This window comes from Hippoglossus hippoglossus, chromosome 19, assembly GCF_009819705.1.
Source record: "Hippoglossus hippoglossus isolate fHipHip1 chromosome 19, fHipHip1.pri, whole genome shotgun sequence".
NCBI classification, from domain to species: domain Eukaryota; kingdom Metazoa; phylum Chordata; class Actinopteri; order Pleuronectiformes; family Pleuronectidae; genus Hippoglossus; species Hippoglossus hippoglossus.
The window spans coordinates 11,335,082-11,353,004 of record NC_047169.1 but is presented as its reverse complement, the minus strand read 5'-3'; the positions used below and the strand labels follow the sequence as shown (position 1 = coordinate 11,353,004).

The window sequence follows — 17,923 nt, the reverse complement described above, 5'->3', positions numbered from 1 at the left end:
CATCCACTCATCATCATCATCATCATCATCATCATCATCTCATTTCATGATGCTGAGAACATTTTACATTTTAAAATCCCCTCCTCGTCCCACGCGTCCTGCTGCAGGTCACTGTCCTCACAGGAAAACTGCCAATGAGTCGTGCGTCCTCGCTCCGTCTGGATGCGCGTCCATTGATCGCGTGCAAACACGAAATCATGAAACCATTGGAGAAGTCACAGCTTTGATCAAGATCGATCGATCACATTTCAATTCAACAGGCTCTTTTCCTCCTTTCATTCAAGCGCAGGCAGAACAAGTGATACCTGCATTAGAGGAGCAAAACATCGTTAATGAATTCGATGTCCAATCGTGGCACATGTTTTTTTTTTTACCACTCACAGAATATTACAATTAAACACTGCAGGAAACACCATCTTAAAAAAGAAAACACATGACTTGATTAATTTGCCACATCATCTACTTGCTTTCACGTAGTATTTCACATGTCAAACTTAAGAATGAAGGCTTGGTTTTTCTTGAAAAAGAAGTCTGAACATAAGGTTTTTACTATGAAGGCCCAAAAAAATGATATAAGTAGAAACACAGGGGTGGTTTGCAATGTTGCGGGCAGTTTATTACACAGTTTATTACACAGAACACCCACAAGGGCAAAAGATACACATTCAGGCTCTATGTTACTCAAGGTGAGGTTGTGCCGACCAACATCTTTAGCAATCGGGCTCGTCAAGCGAGTGTATGGGATTAGTATCAGCGAACAGTTTGGCGTTTGACCTACTGAAAACACAACCTGGGAAATTAGCACTGCAAGAAAATACTCGGTGTGCACGACACGCAGAGTCCCCATACAGTAGAAAGTAAAAAGAAGGTACTGCTTCAAGCGTCTCCTTTTCGGCATCACCAGTGCACCTGGACATTTCCAAAGGAAAATGGTGGAGACTCTGTGAGGGCTGCGTGGTTTTGGAGAGATTGGAGAAATATCTCCATGGCCTGCCTGCATTCAAACTGATTACAGACCACAAACCCCTCATTCCACTGATGAACTCCCGAGATCTTGACCCAAGTTTAAAAGAGGAATTGTTTGACCAACAACAAAATTACAAAATTATTCGAGAACAACAAAGTCAGACTAACAGAATGAATTGTAATTGAAATGCAGCCAGCGAGGCATGACGTCCAATGTGGTGGTCAGGTGATTCATTATTATTTCCTCCAATAATAAAAGCAATATTTGTAAATGCAAACAATTTTATTTTTCCTTAGTTGTTTTGTTGCTACTGTAAAAGGATTGGCAACACATTTTTGACCATACTGGTTTTTAGGAATATTTGTGTTGCACTTACAGCGGGTGGACAGTGGGGGGCACAGGATGACACACTGGTGAACACTGATGTGCAATGATACCGTCAACACCCTTACATATAACATATATATTTTATACATGTATGTGTTTTATACAGATATATTCATATAGTGCCATTCATGTCTCATTAGCTTTGTCAGTCAACCATTCAGGCACACACATTCATACAGTGCATCAATGCGTTATCACACTATGGCGCACTACTGGTTCAGTGGTTGAACAAGGAAACTCAACCCTTTGAGACTGGGATCAAACCGCCGACCCTCTGGTCAGTGGACGACCTGCTCTACCTCCTGAGCTGTCCTTGGAGTGGAACACTGCGTGAAAGAATTAACCAGATAAGTCTGTGTACAGTACTGCCAGAACACATCTTCAGAATTATATTTATGTTCTGGCTGCTTGCATAATGCGACAAAAGTTGGCCATGGAAAGCAGTAAGTGCACTTTGCACAAGTTTGAATTAGAGGCAGATTGTTGCATGCTGGATGGATGTGTGTGTTTCTCTTTGTGTGTGTTCCCACAGCTACTAATGTTTTGCACTTACAGCAAAGTATCACACCCTCTCAGACCTCTGGGATTTAAACTGTCTCTCTTTTTCTTTTGCGATCAGGACTTTTAAAATCACTCCAGCAAAATGAAACCCACAGAAAAATGGGAAAACCACGTCACACCAAGATTATTGTAATGTCCAAATGCAAAAAAGCAACTTTTACTGACATTGAGTTTACCACATGCACGACATACACAAGTGATGTGGTGCTCTTCCTGTCTTTTGCCTTGTGCCTTAAAAGTCCTGAGTTCCTGTTTCACCAGTGCACAACTCAATGCTGCCATTATAAAGATGTTAGGTTTCTGGGCTTCCATGGTTTAAATGATACAATAGCTGAGGATTTTAATTTCCTTTTCCTATTGTTGCATTTACCTTCGTACACTATAATTAGTCATGAATGGACCTCTTCTAATTTCCTGCCGGATCTTCCCCTGATTACATCCATTTGAAAAATCTAAGGAAAGAAAATGTGTCTTCAAGACAAAGTCAATAATTATCCTATAGTGTCGTCTATTGCAACCTTAAAATAGAATATTGCTTTATTGAGTAGTTATATGCAGTCAGTACACGGAATAGGAGGACGGTGGACTTATTAGCTCAGTACAGAAGAACAAGGTAATAAAAAAACATCATGATCTGAGAAGAGTTTTTCTTAGCATCCATGTGAATATAGTCCTATAGCTTCTTCAATAGCTTCCTAAGTGCAGTATGTTCAAAGGGTTACTAGGAGAACTCGGCTGAGGCTTCAATCAATTCTACATTAACATGTCCTTGCATTTACTCTTGCATACAGTCAGAGCTATTATTATTTTTGCATTGGAAAATAGGATTTCACAAGGATTGTCTTTCAAGATACCACCCAACATTATCAATAGTGACGCACAAGTAAGTAAGGTCCTTTCTTATTTAGTTGTGTAACCACCAATGTGTTTCAAATAAGGTAGACTGCAGCAAGTATAGAGGAGTTGCATTCAATACAAATTTGTATTAGTGTCATACAACATCACAAAGGCAATCCTATATCCTTTATAATCTTTTGATATAGCAGGATTGTAAACCCATATGTTGATGCGTCTTCGTCCTTGTAATAATAATAATAACTTTATTGATCTAGCACTTATCTAAACAAGGTTAAACAAGTTCTTCACAAAAAGCCATGGCAACAGAAGGTCGTGTAAAACAACAACTGGAATAAATGTACAATGTTAAGGGCAAAGGCCATTTTTATTTCTATACACCAGAGTCACTTGTGCAAACAGAGCAAATGTACAGAACAGTATCCTAATCAAGACGAATGTGGAGGGATGTATAGCTCCATTGTTATGATGCATCGTACATAGAAACAAGCTGCGACTCTACGTGTCATCACGCTAAGTCTTAGTTCTCATTTATGGAAATAGCTTCTTGAAGACAAACTGTTAATTGTCACAATAAATATAATAAAATATATCTAAAAATACAGTTAAACTAGTAAAGTAGATAAACCAAGAGTTGTTTCAGTACCATTATGTTATGTTAGATAGAGTTGAACAAAATTACAGTTTACATTTGTTTCTGACAACACAGCCTACATGTACTGCTTGACCTCCGCCAGGCTCAGATGTCCACCACACAGCCCGGAGCGTTGGCTCTAATGGCGTCAGATATGACCTTCGCTCCAGATTCACCGATGCCATTTCCCTGCAAACTAACACAAAAAAAACAGAGGTTGGCTTTTTGATAACAATAAATTCTGCTCTCTGAGGCATAAACAATCTCAATCAGTTAAATGTGCAGAGATGTGAGCGGACCCTGTTTATGAGAGAGACTCACTTGATGTATGTCATTTGGTGGTTTCCCTTCAAGGCTGTTGCGATGAATATGGCTCCATCCATACCCAAAGAGTTCTCCTGCAGACTGATGATGCACACAGACTTTTTCCTTTAATCTCCACTGATGTAAGTATACAACTCTCATTTTCTAATGCAGAGGTCTTCAACAGGGGGGGTCGCGACATTTTTGGTTGATTGGAGAATTTTTTATATATTTTTTAATTTGAAATTTTTTTTTCAACCAATTTTTTCCCCCACAAATTTAAATGTCTTTAAATACACATTAACATGAATCCAACATATTGTAGCGAACGGATAAATGGAGGCAGAAGACGTTATCTTTCAGTCAGCAATGCACACATATATATACTAGGGGGTCCCTGCTCTATCTCTCCATCAGTTTGGGGGTCCTTGGCCTGAAAAACATTGAAGACCCCTGTTCTAATGCCTGATGCTGGATTTGGTTAATGTTAGTAGTAGTAGTAGTAGTAGTAGTATTAGTATGTTTTTCATCAGGGCTTACTTCAGTGACTTGAGGCTTCTGTTGCTTTTCAGTGCATTCGCCAGAGCCTTAGCTCCCTGCATCCCCACAGTGTTCCCACGGAAACTTAAACACAGCAGGGGAAAAGGAGCAAACATTAAGTACAAAAACTCCAGTTGTTTCCCTTAAATGTAAGAGTGTATTATACACCCAGCAGCATGAATCCAAGCTGCTACGGGGACATAAAGATGACAAATATATAGGACGAGGATTCTAGAACAGATCTTTCTTTTGCTTTATGTCAAACTTCTTTCGAGCTTAAAACCTGTGGTTCCCAGCCTTGTTTTAGGTTAAGTTCTGTTCTGCCAGGCTTCAGTTTTCTTTCTGTTGCTGTTTTTCAAAATCTGCAACACAATAACATTTTTCAGTCCAATCGTTTTTTAAGACTTATTCTTTACTGTTGTTGCGTTCTCTAGTTTTCCACTGTGTTGTTCTGGTGTATTAGCCCCACTAAGGAGGTTATGTTTCCGTTTGTTTGTCTGATAGTTTGCAGGATTATGCAAAAACAACTGCACATCAGAGGGCGTTCGTGTTCACGTTCTTTAACATTGTGAGATAGATCGACATTTCTCAGAGAATAATTCGTGGATCTGGATGAAAAAAAATCTGGCATGATATCTTGCGTGAAATCTACCAGTGTGTGAACCATGGTTGAGCTAGAGTATGTGCTCTCTAAGTGTAATTCTAGGTTCAGTAAAGTTCCAGAAAGATTGAAATTCCCCAGTATGTCATATGATATTGTGAAATCAATATAAAAGTATAATAGTTAAAGCACAAACCAAGCTTGGTGAAGAGTTTATGAGCAAATGAGATCACAGAGTAGCCAACTTTTTCTCCTACAATTAAAGTTGGAAATAACATTTATAGTGTGTGCCCAGGATATAATCATCTGTACTGAGGGAAAAGAGCAGCACTTTTAGATTTGAATGGGAATGATTTAAATCAAGCTTCTAAACGTCAAATCACAAAAGAATAGTTTGAAACAACAGAGAGCTTTGGACTCACTCTAAGGTTTGCAGTGTCTGATTGGTCATCAGAGCCTTTGCCATGGCAATGGCGCCACTTGTGCCTGCTGAGACCCCTTGGATGCTAAAGAAACAAGCTCACAAAGAAGTGAACATGTGAGAAAAATAATAGATACACATAATGACGCACAATTTTCTAATCAAACTGCACAAAATTATAATGCCAACCATAATGTACGGAGCGACACGTTGGTTTTCAGGGCTTCCGCAAGAAAAATGACGCCTTCGTTCCCAATGGAATTCTCCTGCAGACTGGAAACACACACAGGCACACAGCAACTGTAAATAACAATACCATTGAGTGAAATGTCACACAACCGTTTAGTGGCTTATAAACACAATGATGGGTCATGCCGGGGATCAGTGTAATTGCAGAGCAAAAAGTGTGTGGGAAGGTGTGTGAGCGACACCAGGGTTGATAATGAGGCTGAACAATGTCAAACGTCTGGACCATTGGACTTACTCCAGGAGCTGCATTGTGCTATTGGAGAGCAGAGCATGGGCCAGAGCTTTAGTGGCAGTGGACTTGATGAAATTCCATTGGAGACTGTCAAAAGAGAAAGAAAGGCACATAAGGTTTGCACGTATAGAAAATATTTAATATAGAGTTTAATATATACTCATATGACTGTAACATAACTTAATAAATTCCATTTTTGGTTACTTATAGCCTACATCTGATGTTCAGAAGGAAAGAAAAGTTTTCACCTTTGTGGGTTTTTTTGTCAGCGGAATTACACGAAAATGTTTGGAACCAATTAGCAAAAACCTGTTGAAGGGAAGGGTTGGGGCATGGGCCAATAAAGAGCCCATTCAATTTAGTTGCTGATCCTGTTAAAGGGGGGGATCTGAGATTGTTTTTAATCACTTTCCTTAAAATATTATGGTCTTACAATTTTTCTCTTTCCTTTAGTTCAAATTGGGAGCTCCTCTCCTCCACAGGGGGTGGCTGTAGCTCCTGAAACACCTCGTCACCACCACTTCCTGCATCATGATGTCATGTGACGTCACAATGCCACACATTTGCATAATACACGTCTAGTGGCTAGTCTGACACCCCCCCCCCCCCCTGACAAAAAGTATAACCACACATTTCCTGCATGCACTGGAAGTGATGCATGTAAGAAATGGGCCAGCGGGCCAATCAGAGCAGACTGGGCTGTCACTCTAGTTGTATTCTGGTATCATTGCCGTGATCCTCAGTAACAGTCTCAAAGTTAGTGGTGCTTGATCTACTCGCGGGCTTATTTGTGCGTTCGTGTGCATGCTTGCGTACTTACTGCAAAGAGGTGAGGCCTTGATTGAACTTGATTGCGCCTGCTATAGCTTGAACCCCTTCATCATGCAACAGGTTGGCTGTGAGACTGGGACACACACACACGCACAGACACATGCAAACTCACGTGATAAACAAATACAGTAGAATAATCTCATAGGATTTGCAGCTTTTCATCCTTCAAGAACACCTGAGTGACAAATGTAACCATCCCTCTTTGGAGAATTACAGCACATACTGCTAATAATATATAATAAGGAGGTAACTCACTCAAGGTCCTGTAGAGAGTTGTTTTCATGGAGGGCATGAGCCATGTTCTTTGCTCCCTCCACCCCGATCGAGTTCTCCCTTAAACTATCCAGATTAAAAAATATAGGGTTTTAGAAATCACAGTTTCCCAACAATCTTAATGCCAAGGAATACTCGTGTTTGGTATCATATCAACAGTATTTAACTGTTTACAAAATATTAATAACACAATATTTAAGTACACAGCAAATAAGTACACAGTATAAAAGTAATACATCATTAAAGTACACAGCATGTAAGTACACATATAAGTAGACAAACGAGATATAAGTACACAGCGACATAAGAGCACAAGCAAAATATAAGTACACAGTGACAAGCGGCATATTAATACTCTAAAGGTAAGTACAGAAGCAACATAAAAGCACACAGCCGACATATACTGTAAGTTCAGGTGTGACATGAGTACACAAGTGAAATGTAAGTACACAAGCTACATATAAGTAGACAGCTACATATAAGTAGACAGCTACATATAAGTACACAGTGACACATGAGTACACAAGGGGCATGTACTGTAAGTACACAAGCTTTATGAAATAACACAAGTGATGTATAAGTACACAGGACAATATGGAACATTGGACATTTTTCTGGAGGTTAGTTTGACATTTGGGAAATAAGCTTGTTGTTCTTTTAGAGAAAGAAAAGGTAAATACCACTTTAAGGTCTATGTAGTTGATATGAAGTTGCAGCTTAGCTCAGCATTGTGTGACGATGGGGAAAAGGGGGCAGCAGCTAACCTGGTTGTCCCAAAACTCTCCGTTTTCATACTCACTTTAAGGAGACGAGACCTCGGTTCAGCCTGAGTGCTTTGGTCAAGGCAGTCATCCCCCTGTCGCTGATCGAGTTACTCTGAAGTCTGCAGAATAAAAGATAAACATGGTTCAACTCTGTGTGAACTAATTGTAAAATAAAATGTATCAGCAGCAGACTTTTGAATAGGAGACACTGACTGAAGCGAGAGCAGAGTGTGGTTGTGGGTCAAAGCCTCTGCCAGAGCGATTGTTCCTTTATCTCCGAGCTGGTTGCTACAAAGGCTGCAGATGTGAGAAAAACACACAATAGGCACATTGAAAATAAAGTCATTGATCTTGAGGAGGAAAAATGCGACTGAGATACATCCTCTGTGGTAAACTAGTTAGAGTAATGTAAAAATCAAACTGCAAACAAAGCAGATTTCACTCTTAATCCACTGAAAAATGTCTGCATAATTATTCCAGCTCAACAGTATGTAAAGTACAGTTTAATACTGTGTATATATATATTCAAGATCAGCACAGGGGATGAATATGTGTATTTAAGATTACATCAGTTTGGTAAGAGTCCGGTTTGTCTTCAGCGCTTCCGCAATCCGTTTGGCTCCTCCCGCTCCGACTGAATTCTTCCGCAAACTGAATCAACACATGCGTCAAAGATCATTTTACTATTTACTCCGCATATAATGATACAAAGGATTGTGCAGCGAACAAGTGGACTCACTTCAGAGACACCAGTTTGCGGTTGCACTGCAGCACTTCTGCCAGGGCTTCGGCCCCTTCCTCCTCAATGGCGTTGTTCTGGAAGCTGATGGGGGGGAATTGGAGAGTTATACGGGCAGTTTGTATGATTGTCGTGTGCATGAACTCAAATCTACTGGAATTAAACTCACTTGATTGATACCAGCACTTGGTTCATTTTCAGAGCTTCTGCCAGGAACTTTGCACCTTTAGAGCCGATGTTGTTGTTCCGGAGACTAAGTTATAAATAGGGGATTAGATGATGCACAGCAATGTACAGTAGTAATGGAAACACACTGTATAACAATGTATATGCAAATATGAAGCGATTCTGGGGTTTGGAGATAAGCACATGTTGTTTATGTCTTACTATTTTAAGCAACAACATTTAAAGACAAAATTATTGTGTAAAGAAATGCTCCCTAACCCTAACCCTACACCACTCAGGAATTATGTGTTTCTCCAAAATAGAGTATGAATTTTGCCTTTCTTCTGTCTTCCCATTCTTCGATATAAGTCTAAACAGACTTAGAAGGAAACAGTGTTATATAGTATAATATTTTTATCTTGCAGTAAAATCATCTCTGGCATGAATGTTGTAATATCATTAACAAATATAGTGACAAACCAATGGCAACAGTGAATATGTTGTAATGTATCATACACAATATGTTGTATTGTATTATACACAAGTGGTGAATTAATTTACATCCTTGTCCAACTCATCATATTCCAAATAAAACCATCGTAAAATGTGAAAGATATGACCGGTTTCGACCTCTGATGTGTTTTTTTTATTGTGAGCACACCATTTCCTCTTATGAACTCAAAAACCTATGGTTGGTCACCTAATTGTAATGACTTAAATGTCAAAGGAAACAAACGAGGTCTCACTTGAGAGAAGTAAGAGTCCGGTTCACCAGGAGGGCTCGACTCAGTGCTTTGGCTCCTTTGTTGCTGATGGCGTTCTCTGCCAAACTGAGGGGGGCGAATAACAGACGGTATATAATATTAATGATAATCACATTCATCATCATTGCAACCTCAATCCTACAATCACATGATATTCGAGTGTCGATTACACCCTTTCAAACGAAAAGGCCAATGCCAAATAACAATCAATCAGGCAATTTCATTTGATACAGGCTGTAGGAGTAGAAGTAGTAGAAGAGAAAGGGGTAGAAATGTAAGTGAAACCTCACCTGATCCTCTGAATGTGGCAGTCTTTGGCACTTAGCAGGCTTCCCAGTAATTCCATGACGTCGTCTTTGAAGCGATTGTTCTCTAACCTGTTGAGCAGAATAAAACACACACAAGTTTCACACTGCAGTTTTTCTCCTGACTTTGAGGCTATTGAGGGACGGTGCTCGGGGGAGCTGACCTGAGGTTGCTGCAGTACAGCAGCTGTGGGAGCAAACATTTCACCGTGGCGTAGTTCAAAGAGCCTGTTAGGTTGGTCTGTTCACTGCACTCTGGAGACACGTGCAGCAGATATCCCAGCACAACACAGTGAGCCCGTGTTAATTTCCCTGCTAGGCTACCGAGCCGTAAACCTTCCTCTACGCTCCGCAGCAGCTCTGTGTGTTGCAGCTCCTGTAAACAATATGCCAGGTTGACTGTGCGCAGCGATACCACCGCACCACCGCTGACCAAGAGGCTTTGCAAGAAGCCCGCGGCCCAGGCCTTTTGATTACCATCATCTTTCCCGAGGGGCAATAGCCCAGCAAGAGGTTTCAGTGCCGCTGGGCAAAGCAGGCCTGTCAGAAAGCGCACAAACACATCCAAATGTCCATCTTCCGCTTGCTGTGCATGCTGAAAGGCACTTCTGAAGTGGTTCTGGAAACCAATTTTAGGCCAGGACATGGTGCTTTCCGAGAACAGGTCAAAGATTGCCCGCTTGGAGGAAACATGGTAGAAAGTGGCTGCAAGAAACTCCTGCAGAGTCAGATGAGTGAACCGGTATGTTACGTATATGGCCGACTCCTCCCGAACAAGAACTCCTGCACCAAGACTGCTCTGAGTTAAGAGTATATCTATCCCGTAGGCCCTGAGGTCCTGCTCACTGAAGCTGTACTTGTGTTTGAGGAGCCCATAAAAGGCCAGTCGTCCAAGATTCCCCAGCAGTTTACGATTACTCCCATGAAGCTGCTCCAGTTTGACATGCTCCCTGCCTCTTGGTTCGCCAACCTCTGCCTTCATGGAACAGAAGTGGGCGTAGAGTTCAGTGCAAGTCCTTGGAAGGCTTTCTTGTGTTTCACTCTGCATGATGTACATCAGAGTATCGGCTACTATCCAGCAAATGCACGGTATGTAACACATCACCATTAGAATCTTATGGGACTCCAAGTGTTCCCATATTTTGGTGGCAAAATCCCTCTCAGAGAAGTGGTGGTTCAGGAAGATCTGGATATCCTTGGGGCTAAATCCTGGGATCTCAGTCACCCTGTCTACTAGTCCTCCAGGGACGAGTGAGGCCACTCCTGGCCTGGAAGTCACCCACACTGCGACGTCAGGGAGCAGATTCCCCCGGATGATGTTAGTAACTAAGTCATCAATGGACACCTCTTTCTTTGGGTCATCGCAGGGTGCTGCGTCAGAGAAATTTAAAGTGCAGCGGAATTCATCCAAACCTTCAAATATGAGAAGTGTCCGGCAGGAGCTGGTCAGGACCAGACCGGGGTCTGTTAAATGAGGAAAAGCTGTTTTCACCAGTTTCTCAGCCGAAAGCTTCTCCAGTGAGTTCAGCTCACAAAAGGTAAAAGGTAAAACAAAGCTCACGTCTGTACAAATGGCCCCTTGGCTCCACTGTCTAATGAAGTGTCGGACCCAGGTGGTCTTGCCGATACCAGCAACCCCAATTGTGAGGGAGACCCTGGGAGGCAAACTGACGCGGGTCAGGGGCTCCAGAAGCTTGGCCAGCCCCAGCTGTCGGAGATGATTTCTTTTCCGTCCTCGAGCTGCCCCCACCTGCATTAGGTCATGTTCCTTTTGCTGGAGGTCAGAGAGTCCATCGACCAGAAGTAAGGTTCTTGAGGAGATGTTCAGTTTGAGGCAGCTGACTGAATCTCTGTCTCTGTACTGCTCATATTGACGTAGAAGCACCTCTTTGTGCTCCTTCACCATGGAATCTGCGGTAAAAGAAAATGACTCTTTTATTGTTTGCCAAGACGTTAGAGCAGGAAATGGATAGCACCGGTGCATATTGCTTTACAATACGTTACGATTTTACCAGCACACCTTTATACACTGAAGATGACACTGAACAGCACATGAAGAGCAGTTTGGGACTCAATGTCAACACCCCTCCGGGCTATTACTTGATGATCTGATCTTCCACATGAGCTAAACTACTAATACACTTGGAACAACGCAAACATCAAATCCCATTTCAAGCCCCTTACCGTGGTTGACGATGAGTTGAGCCACGGGAGAATCTGAGCTCTCTATGAAACCCTGGAGAGCATCAGAGCCTTGGGTGTCCTTGCTAGTGATAATAGTTGTGAGCATGTTAACCTGATCCTGCAGCCGGCCTGCTTCCTTGATCTTGGACTCCTCAGCCAAACTCAGCACATCCATCTTTCTCAGGTGGGTTAACAGCTCCTCTAGGAAGGAGGCCGTAGTGAAGCGTTGCAGCTGATCGTGATGCTTTTGGATCCAGCCAAGATCTAAGCCAAAACAAAGCACAGCGCAGAGAAAACTCAATAATCGTGATTTATGTAGTTAGCAAGTCAAATTGACAAGAGTTTATTCTGACCAAGATCCACAGTTTTTAAAGTTGGAAAAACACTATGCAATGCATGGAGAGCGAGTTTTGTCTCTTTATTTGTGACTTCTTATCAGCCTTCATTACAGAGAGTACTAACAAAAAATGCCAATCACTTCAAAATTGTGTCCTGATCCCGCTATGCTCTTTTTGTTCAACTCGAGATTGAGAGACGTTGATTGCTACTGCCTCACGTAAACAAGACTATTGAAGGATAATATACCAATTAATGTATATTTAGTCTTTTTGTACTTCACTACTTCTGTTGTGTGGGCCAATCAAGCTGCAACAATGCCAAATTCAATGCATTCTAAGAACTGTCAGTTATTCTTTTTAATTTCTCCTTTTCTCACCCAATCTTAACAATTCTTAACCCTAACCCTCTTCCAACCTCTATCTCTCTTCTCTTTTAGCCATGCTGGCAGCTAGGTGGGTTTTTTTTACACTGTGATGGCTCTATTCATAACAACGGTGGTCTCTGTTGGTTGATCAGTCAGTAAGTCATTCAGTTTGGTCCATACTTAAAGCCTGCATTAACCATTGGATGGATTACAGTGAAATATTGTATGGACATTTTTTATCTTGAATCTTATAAATATAGCCCAATATCACAAATTAGAAATTGTGCCATCAGTCTTTGAGCAGCATAGGACACCCTGTATCCTTAATACAACAAATGCACCACATGTTGTGTATAAAAATCATTTGGAGGTATCGGTGCTTAAATAGCTAGTGCTACCGTGTGAAACTTAGACTGGCAACATAGTTAACATACTTGCTTAACATCAGCCATAGTAACTGTGAGCATGTTAGCATGCTGACCATAGCATTTAGCTCAAAGCCTATAGCCTCACAGAGCTGCTGTAAACTCTAGAGGACTTGTTTACTTGTTAAATTGATTTCCAATTACATCCTCACAATGAACTACTAGGAAATGATGTAAGGATCCCTGTGGAGACGTTCGATTTCTAATGGCTTCTCTACAGGTCCCCACGTGTTTTTGATCATTACTTATAATTCTGAGATTCTGAGAATCTCTTCAAAGGAGCAGATCGAAGCAAACATTTATAATTAGAGAATGTTTTTCCCTCAATTATTTTTGATTCATGAAATGATATTTGCTGGATAACCATCACATTTTGTAAGTGTTACATATCTTCCATTCAACTTCGACTTTATTTATACAGCACTATAAACACATTGTTTAATTTATTTATTTAAATGTATTATTTATTTGATCCAGGGTGCTTTGCCAAAAATAAATTGATGACAGATAAGCAGTGATAACAATAATAACGATAACATTGATCATAATACTACACAACACAACAATTTAGCCCTACAAAGTGATTGAATTGATTTGAAGGCAAAACATTCAACATACTGCAAAACAATCTACTAAACTAACATAATCAAAAAGAGGTTTGGGATTTTCCCAAACTGTAAAGCCAATTTCAAACGCTGGTTCAGTGATGACACACGTCATGAATTTCTGCTTGCTTTTGTGCAGCAGTTAATCTGATCATCAATTATCATCAGTGGTTTTGAAACGTACTGACAGAGTTACCTCAAATCAAAGTTCCTAAATCTCCCTCCAGCCTTTTTCAAACTGACCAGAACAAATTCACCGACCATACAACATGCAAAAATTTCAGACTTTGCAAAGATCACGTCAATGAAAAATGTCAACCCTGCTCTGGACGTCTGGACAAAATAGATACATTCAAAGGAATTCGATTCTTTCATTTAAAACTACGCACACCTGAAAAGTGAAATTTTGGCTAAGGTGACATCAGTATCCCTAAAATCTCCTTGGAATATTCCTCCGGGTAGAAAGAAAAAGCGCTTATTGGCATAGAAAAAGGTGAAAGTCACAGTGAGCAACTCAATAAGCATTTTTGTCACATTTGGGTAATGACTGATCCCAAAATTTAATGGAACTTCAAAGATGAAGAAAACCGCTCCTACTTAATTTAACGGCTTTAATCTCACGTATGCAGCAAGTCATTCATGAAGAGATCAGATGAATGTGGATACTAGTGAATATGATGAAGGCAACACTGATGATAATGTCAAATTGAATGAATATTGATCCGAGCAGAATATCGATCTTCACGATGGTAGAACTGAAATTCAATCTTTGACTCTGCTGTGAATTCATTTACACCTTTATTGTTACTTTAATGCAAAATGACCACGATGCTGTAATAGCCACTGGTTATCCTTAACTTACTGACTGGACCACACATTGCTGTCTTTACCTTTTTCTTTACCATTATGTTTGTCCCATCCACCTTCTAGTTAGGACTGATTGCCATTATAATTTCTCTTCTATTGTTTTTGGTCTTTGCATTAATATCTGTGTACCATCCTACATGCTTTTAAAAAATGAAAGGACAAGGTAAGAGTTTGGGGAAACACACTGCCTCAATCAGTCTGTGGGGGAAACTCTTACCCTCTGTTTCTGCTTGTGAGGAGAGAGGACCAGAGGAAGACTGAAGATCCACGTAGCAGTCATCCTGCCATGTGATGCGTTTGCTCCGGTCCAGGATGGAATCGTAATGCGCTTTCCTCTCCATGAGAAGGTTGGATGATTTTTGATTCCCGAGAGTGTTCCTATTTGTGGCTGCACAAAGTAAAACTGTGCATTACTCACACAGTGTGCAACAATAAGAAATTGGAAATTACAGTCGGTGATGAAAGATATTCGTAATGTTCAATTAATGTTATTGTTATTAATGTTACAAATGTGAATACGTGTATCAGGTCTTATGTTACAGATTTAGTATGTCTGCAGAAAAGCAACACTTGACCATTAAACATGCGACTGCAGTGTGCAAATCATTTTGCTCAACAAGATCTATTTGTGCCGTTAACAGTGAGTAGAAATGCCACTCAGCATCATAGCTGGTAGTTCAGGTATGTATCATCAGGTCGGTGAATCACTTTGATGGCAACTTAACTAGTGTGGCACGTTTTAAAGACATGTGATCCAAAGTGCTTGACATAAGAAATCGAGTCACAAACAAGACAGAGAGATCTGCCTTAACACAGGCTGAAAATAGCAACATGTATTATTTCAAGGAAAATGAATACCACAAATGTTTTACCTATAGCTGTCATGTTATACTGGTGGTATACTTATTTCTGAAATAAAATTAGCCTGTCAATCTCAGTGCTGAAAGTAATATGATATTCTAATGGCCGTGTGTTAGCCACAAAAACATCTACTCGCTACTTCTTTCTTTCAGTTCTGCATTTGAAGCAATTAACTGTGTTCATTTTATTAAGAGTTGAAGGTTAGAGGGTGTGGGTCTGATTTTCTGCCCACTTCTTAGTTTCCCTTCTCTTTACACACAGTCTATTCATTTGTGTCTATGCTGTTATTGGGATTACTTGTACAGCTCTAGGTTCTACCATTTGTGAAACGACACACAGCTTCACATGCTTCACTTCATCTCAGTCGGTTTGACGGCAGCTCACAGATGTTTTGAAGTAAAATAAACACAGTTGATAGTTCAACAGGCCATTCACTTCCTATTCTCAAAAAATAACATCTCTAGGTTAGAATCTGGGATTAATTAACAGTGGTTATTTTTGATCATGAAATGATCAAACCCGCAATAATAATAATATACTACATATAATAATTATCTTAGAGTCATGTAATAATATGTTAATCCAATATTCATTCGCTTTTAGCTACATTTTTGGTCTCCTCCTCCTCTCATTTGTATTATCCCATGCGAGTGACACCATTCAAATCATTGTGATTTGATACGTCATATTAAAAATTCAGAAATCATTTTAAAGGTCCTGTACTGGCTGGTTGGGCCTCTGGTCAAGTTGAAGTTGGGAGGAGGATTGCTGGGAAATGGAAGACATCACAAACCAATAGGAATGATAAAAGGTAAGGGGGGTGTCAGCAGATTTATCTATATAGCAGATTGAAAACCACATGAGTTCAGTTGCTCTGAAGTCATGGCCAAGGAAAGACAACACTAAATGAAAACAAGTGAGGTTAACCACGAGTGGACTGGGCCTGGAAACTGCCTCCTGCTGTTTTCAAATGATTCCACAGCCTCGATTAAAATTGCATTCACGACATTTCTAACACTTCAAACTTTCACCGTCAGACTGCTTGTTACAGATCACTGTGCTCCGCTTACTGACCTATATTTCCCCCCCTTCCATCCATGGTAAAAAAAGTTTGTGTAGAAACCCAGAACATCAGTTGGAGGGTTGTTTCTCTGCAGTGGGAGAACTGCAAAGATGAATTTAAACTGTGTGAAAGAGGTTTCACTGACACAACTTGAAAATGGCCGATTCCTTCCTGTGTGGTTTTGGCGCTGATCATGTAACTTCTCGCAGAGGAAGTCAATTCAAAAACCCAGACCTCAGATGTTGCTTGCTAGGTTCCGTTGTCAAGAGAGAAGCACTTGTGTTACTGTTAACGTGTTGAGGAAGACGCCAAATGGTTGGGATCGTGTTCAACGTCCCAGTGAACACAAGAGAGAGCAAGTCAAATCACACGATTGTCAGCAACGAGCAAAAAGTAATTTTAGTGCATGTGCATGATGTAAGTACGTCTGCATTACACTGTAAATGTAAAAATGTATGGCCAAGCAGATCAGTTGTAAATGAATAAAACATGAGTAAGTTATGAGGCAAATTCAGGTCGAAAGTTATGGCAAAGAAAATGAAACACAGCTCATTTTATCCCTTTTTCATTGGACTGAAACAAAAATATTAAATATAATAAAAAGAAAAAAATTAACTTGGGTAACTCACCACGGGTTTTTGAAGTTGCCTGTCGTTATCAAAATATTGAAAATGTGGCCCATACAGATGTTTTATGTGGTAACGCCATAATTCTCATGAAAGCAGCCGTAGGACCATCGGCAACAGGGCGAGTGCTCAGACTAAACGTGTCACAAACACTCAGCCGCTGAGTCCTGTCTCTGGAGATACTGTGTCAGGCTGCAGCTCCTTCCTGTCTATCTGAGCCGCCTTCCTGTGCTGCGGTGAAGAGGTTGAAGAGTGAAAAGACAGAAAGCAAATGGTGCTTTGTACCCAAGCACAAAATGTGATACGATCTGAGAGCTAATCCACACGTCAATCTCCTCTTTTTTTGGGGGCAACTGCTAAACGCTACAGCTGATGTGGAGCCGTAGCCGTGGAGGCCAAAATGAGACACATGATTATTGTTAATAAGGCTCAGCAGTGGGGGGGGGGGGGGCAAGAGGAGTTTCAGATGGCATCTGAGAATATGACTGCAGAGGTGATAAACAAACAGAGTGTTCCTGGTGCAAATTGACAGATCAATACTGCATATGAAATATCATAGATTTCCGGGGATCACAGTCAGGCTCAGAGACGGGACCTGCTCTTTTCTCAAAAACCACAACAGGCGGCAGGAACATCCGGCCTCAGAGCAGCGACAACCATGAATCTTAACTGCAAATGTTCTGCACGACACAGGAAGGAAAACAGAGGAAATAAACCGGAAGGTAAATCCTGTAGAGGAAAGCTACATATTTAAACTGCTGTAGATCAACATTGTCGGAGCGCAAAAGCATCAAGAAGCAAGAAACTCCACTAACTAATTTAAAAGTAATAGTTGATTTAATATCTGATGTATTTTTTGCTGTTGCAATTTTCGGTTTATATCATAATATCAGATTATCTCTAAATTATCACCGTGGCCAAAATAATTCACATTAATGATAAAATCACAGTATTTGAGGAAAGTTAAAAGAAGAAGAATCAGAATAATGATACTATTA

At 40.6% G+C, this 17,923-nt stretch overlaps 1 protein-coding gene across 2 annotated transcripts; it reads right to left on the bottom strand.

The window, feature by feature from the left end:
* Positions 1 to 3,239: 3,239 nt before the first annotated feature.
* On the bottom strand, positions 3,240 to 17,145 carry nlrc3 (NLR family, CARD domain containing 3). 2 transcript variants are annotated; one of them, XM_034570849.1, is made up of 20 exons: positions 16,929 to 17,145; positions 16,311 to 16,401; positions 14,593 to 14,763; positions 11,776 to 12,039; positions 9,756 to 11,502; positions 9,577 to 9,663; positions 9,269 to 9,352; positions 8,527 to 8,610; positions 8,358 to 8,441; positions 8,186 to 8,269; positions 7,832 to 7,915; positions 7,654 to 7,737; positions 6,837 to 6,920; positions 6,571 to 6,654; positions 5,754 to 5,837; positions 5,459 to 5,542; positions 5,271 to 5,354; positions 4,248 to 4,331; positions 3,726 to 3,809; positions 3,240 to 3,600 (listed from the first exon to the last, which is right to left on the bottom strand). In XM_034570849.1, exons 2-20 carry the CDS (start codon positions 16,366 to 16,368, stop codon positions 3,510 to 3,512), a joined length of 3,510 nt encoding a protein of 1,169 aa, XP_034426740.1. In that variant the 5' UTR covers positions 16,369 to 16,401; positions 16,929 to 17,145; the 3' UTR covers positions 3,240 to 3,509. The 2 variants fall into 2 exon arrangements, with proteins under 2 accessions (XP_034426740.1, XP_034426741.1); XM_034570850.1 differs by lacking the exon at positions 16,311 to 16,401 and having other exon boundaries at positions 16,929 to 17,144.
* Positions 17,146 to 17,923: the final 778 nt, after the last annotated feature.

Coding starts and splice junctions, on each gene's coding strand:
- nlrc3 (XM_034570849.1), bottom strand. CDS start 16,368: ATGTTCTGGGTTTCTACACAAACTTTTTTTACCATGGATGGAAGGGGG. Junction 8,442..8,526: donor CAAGTGCTGGTATCAATCAA/GTGAGTTTAATT, acceptor CCCCCCCATCAG/CTTCCAGAACAACGCCATTG. Junction 8,270..8,357: donor CGCAAACTGGTGTCTCTGAA/GTGAGTCCACTT, acceptor GTGTTGATTCAG/TTTGCGGAAGAATTCAGTCG.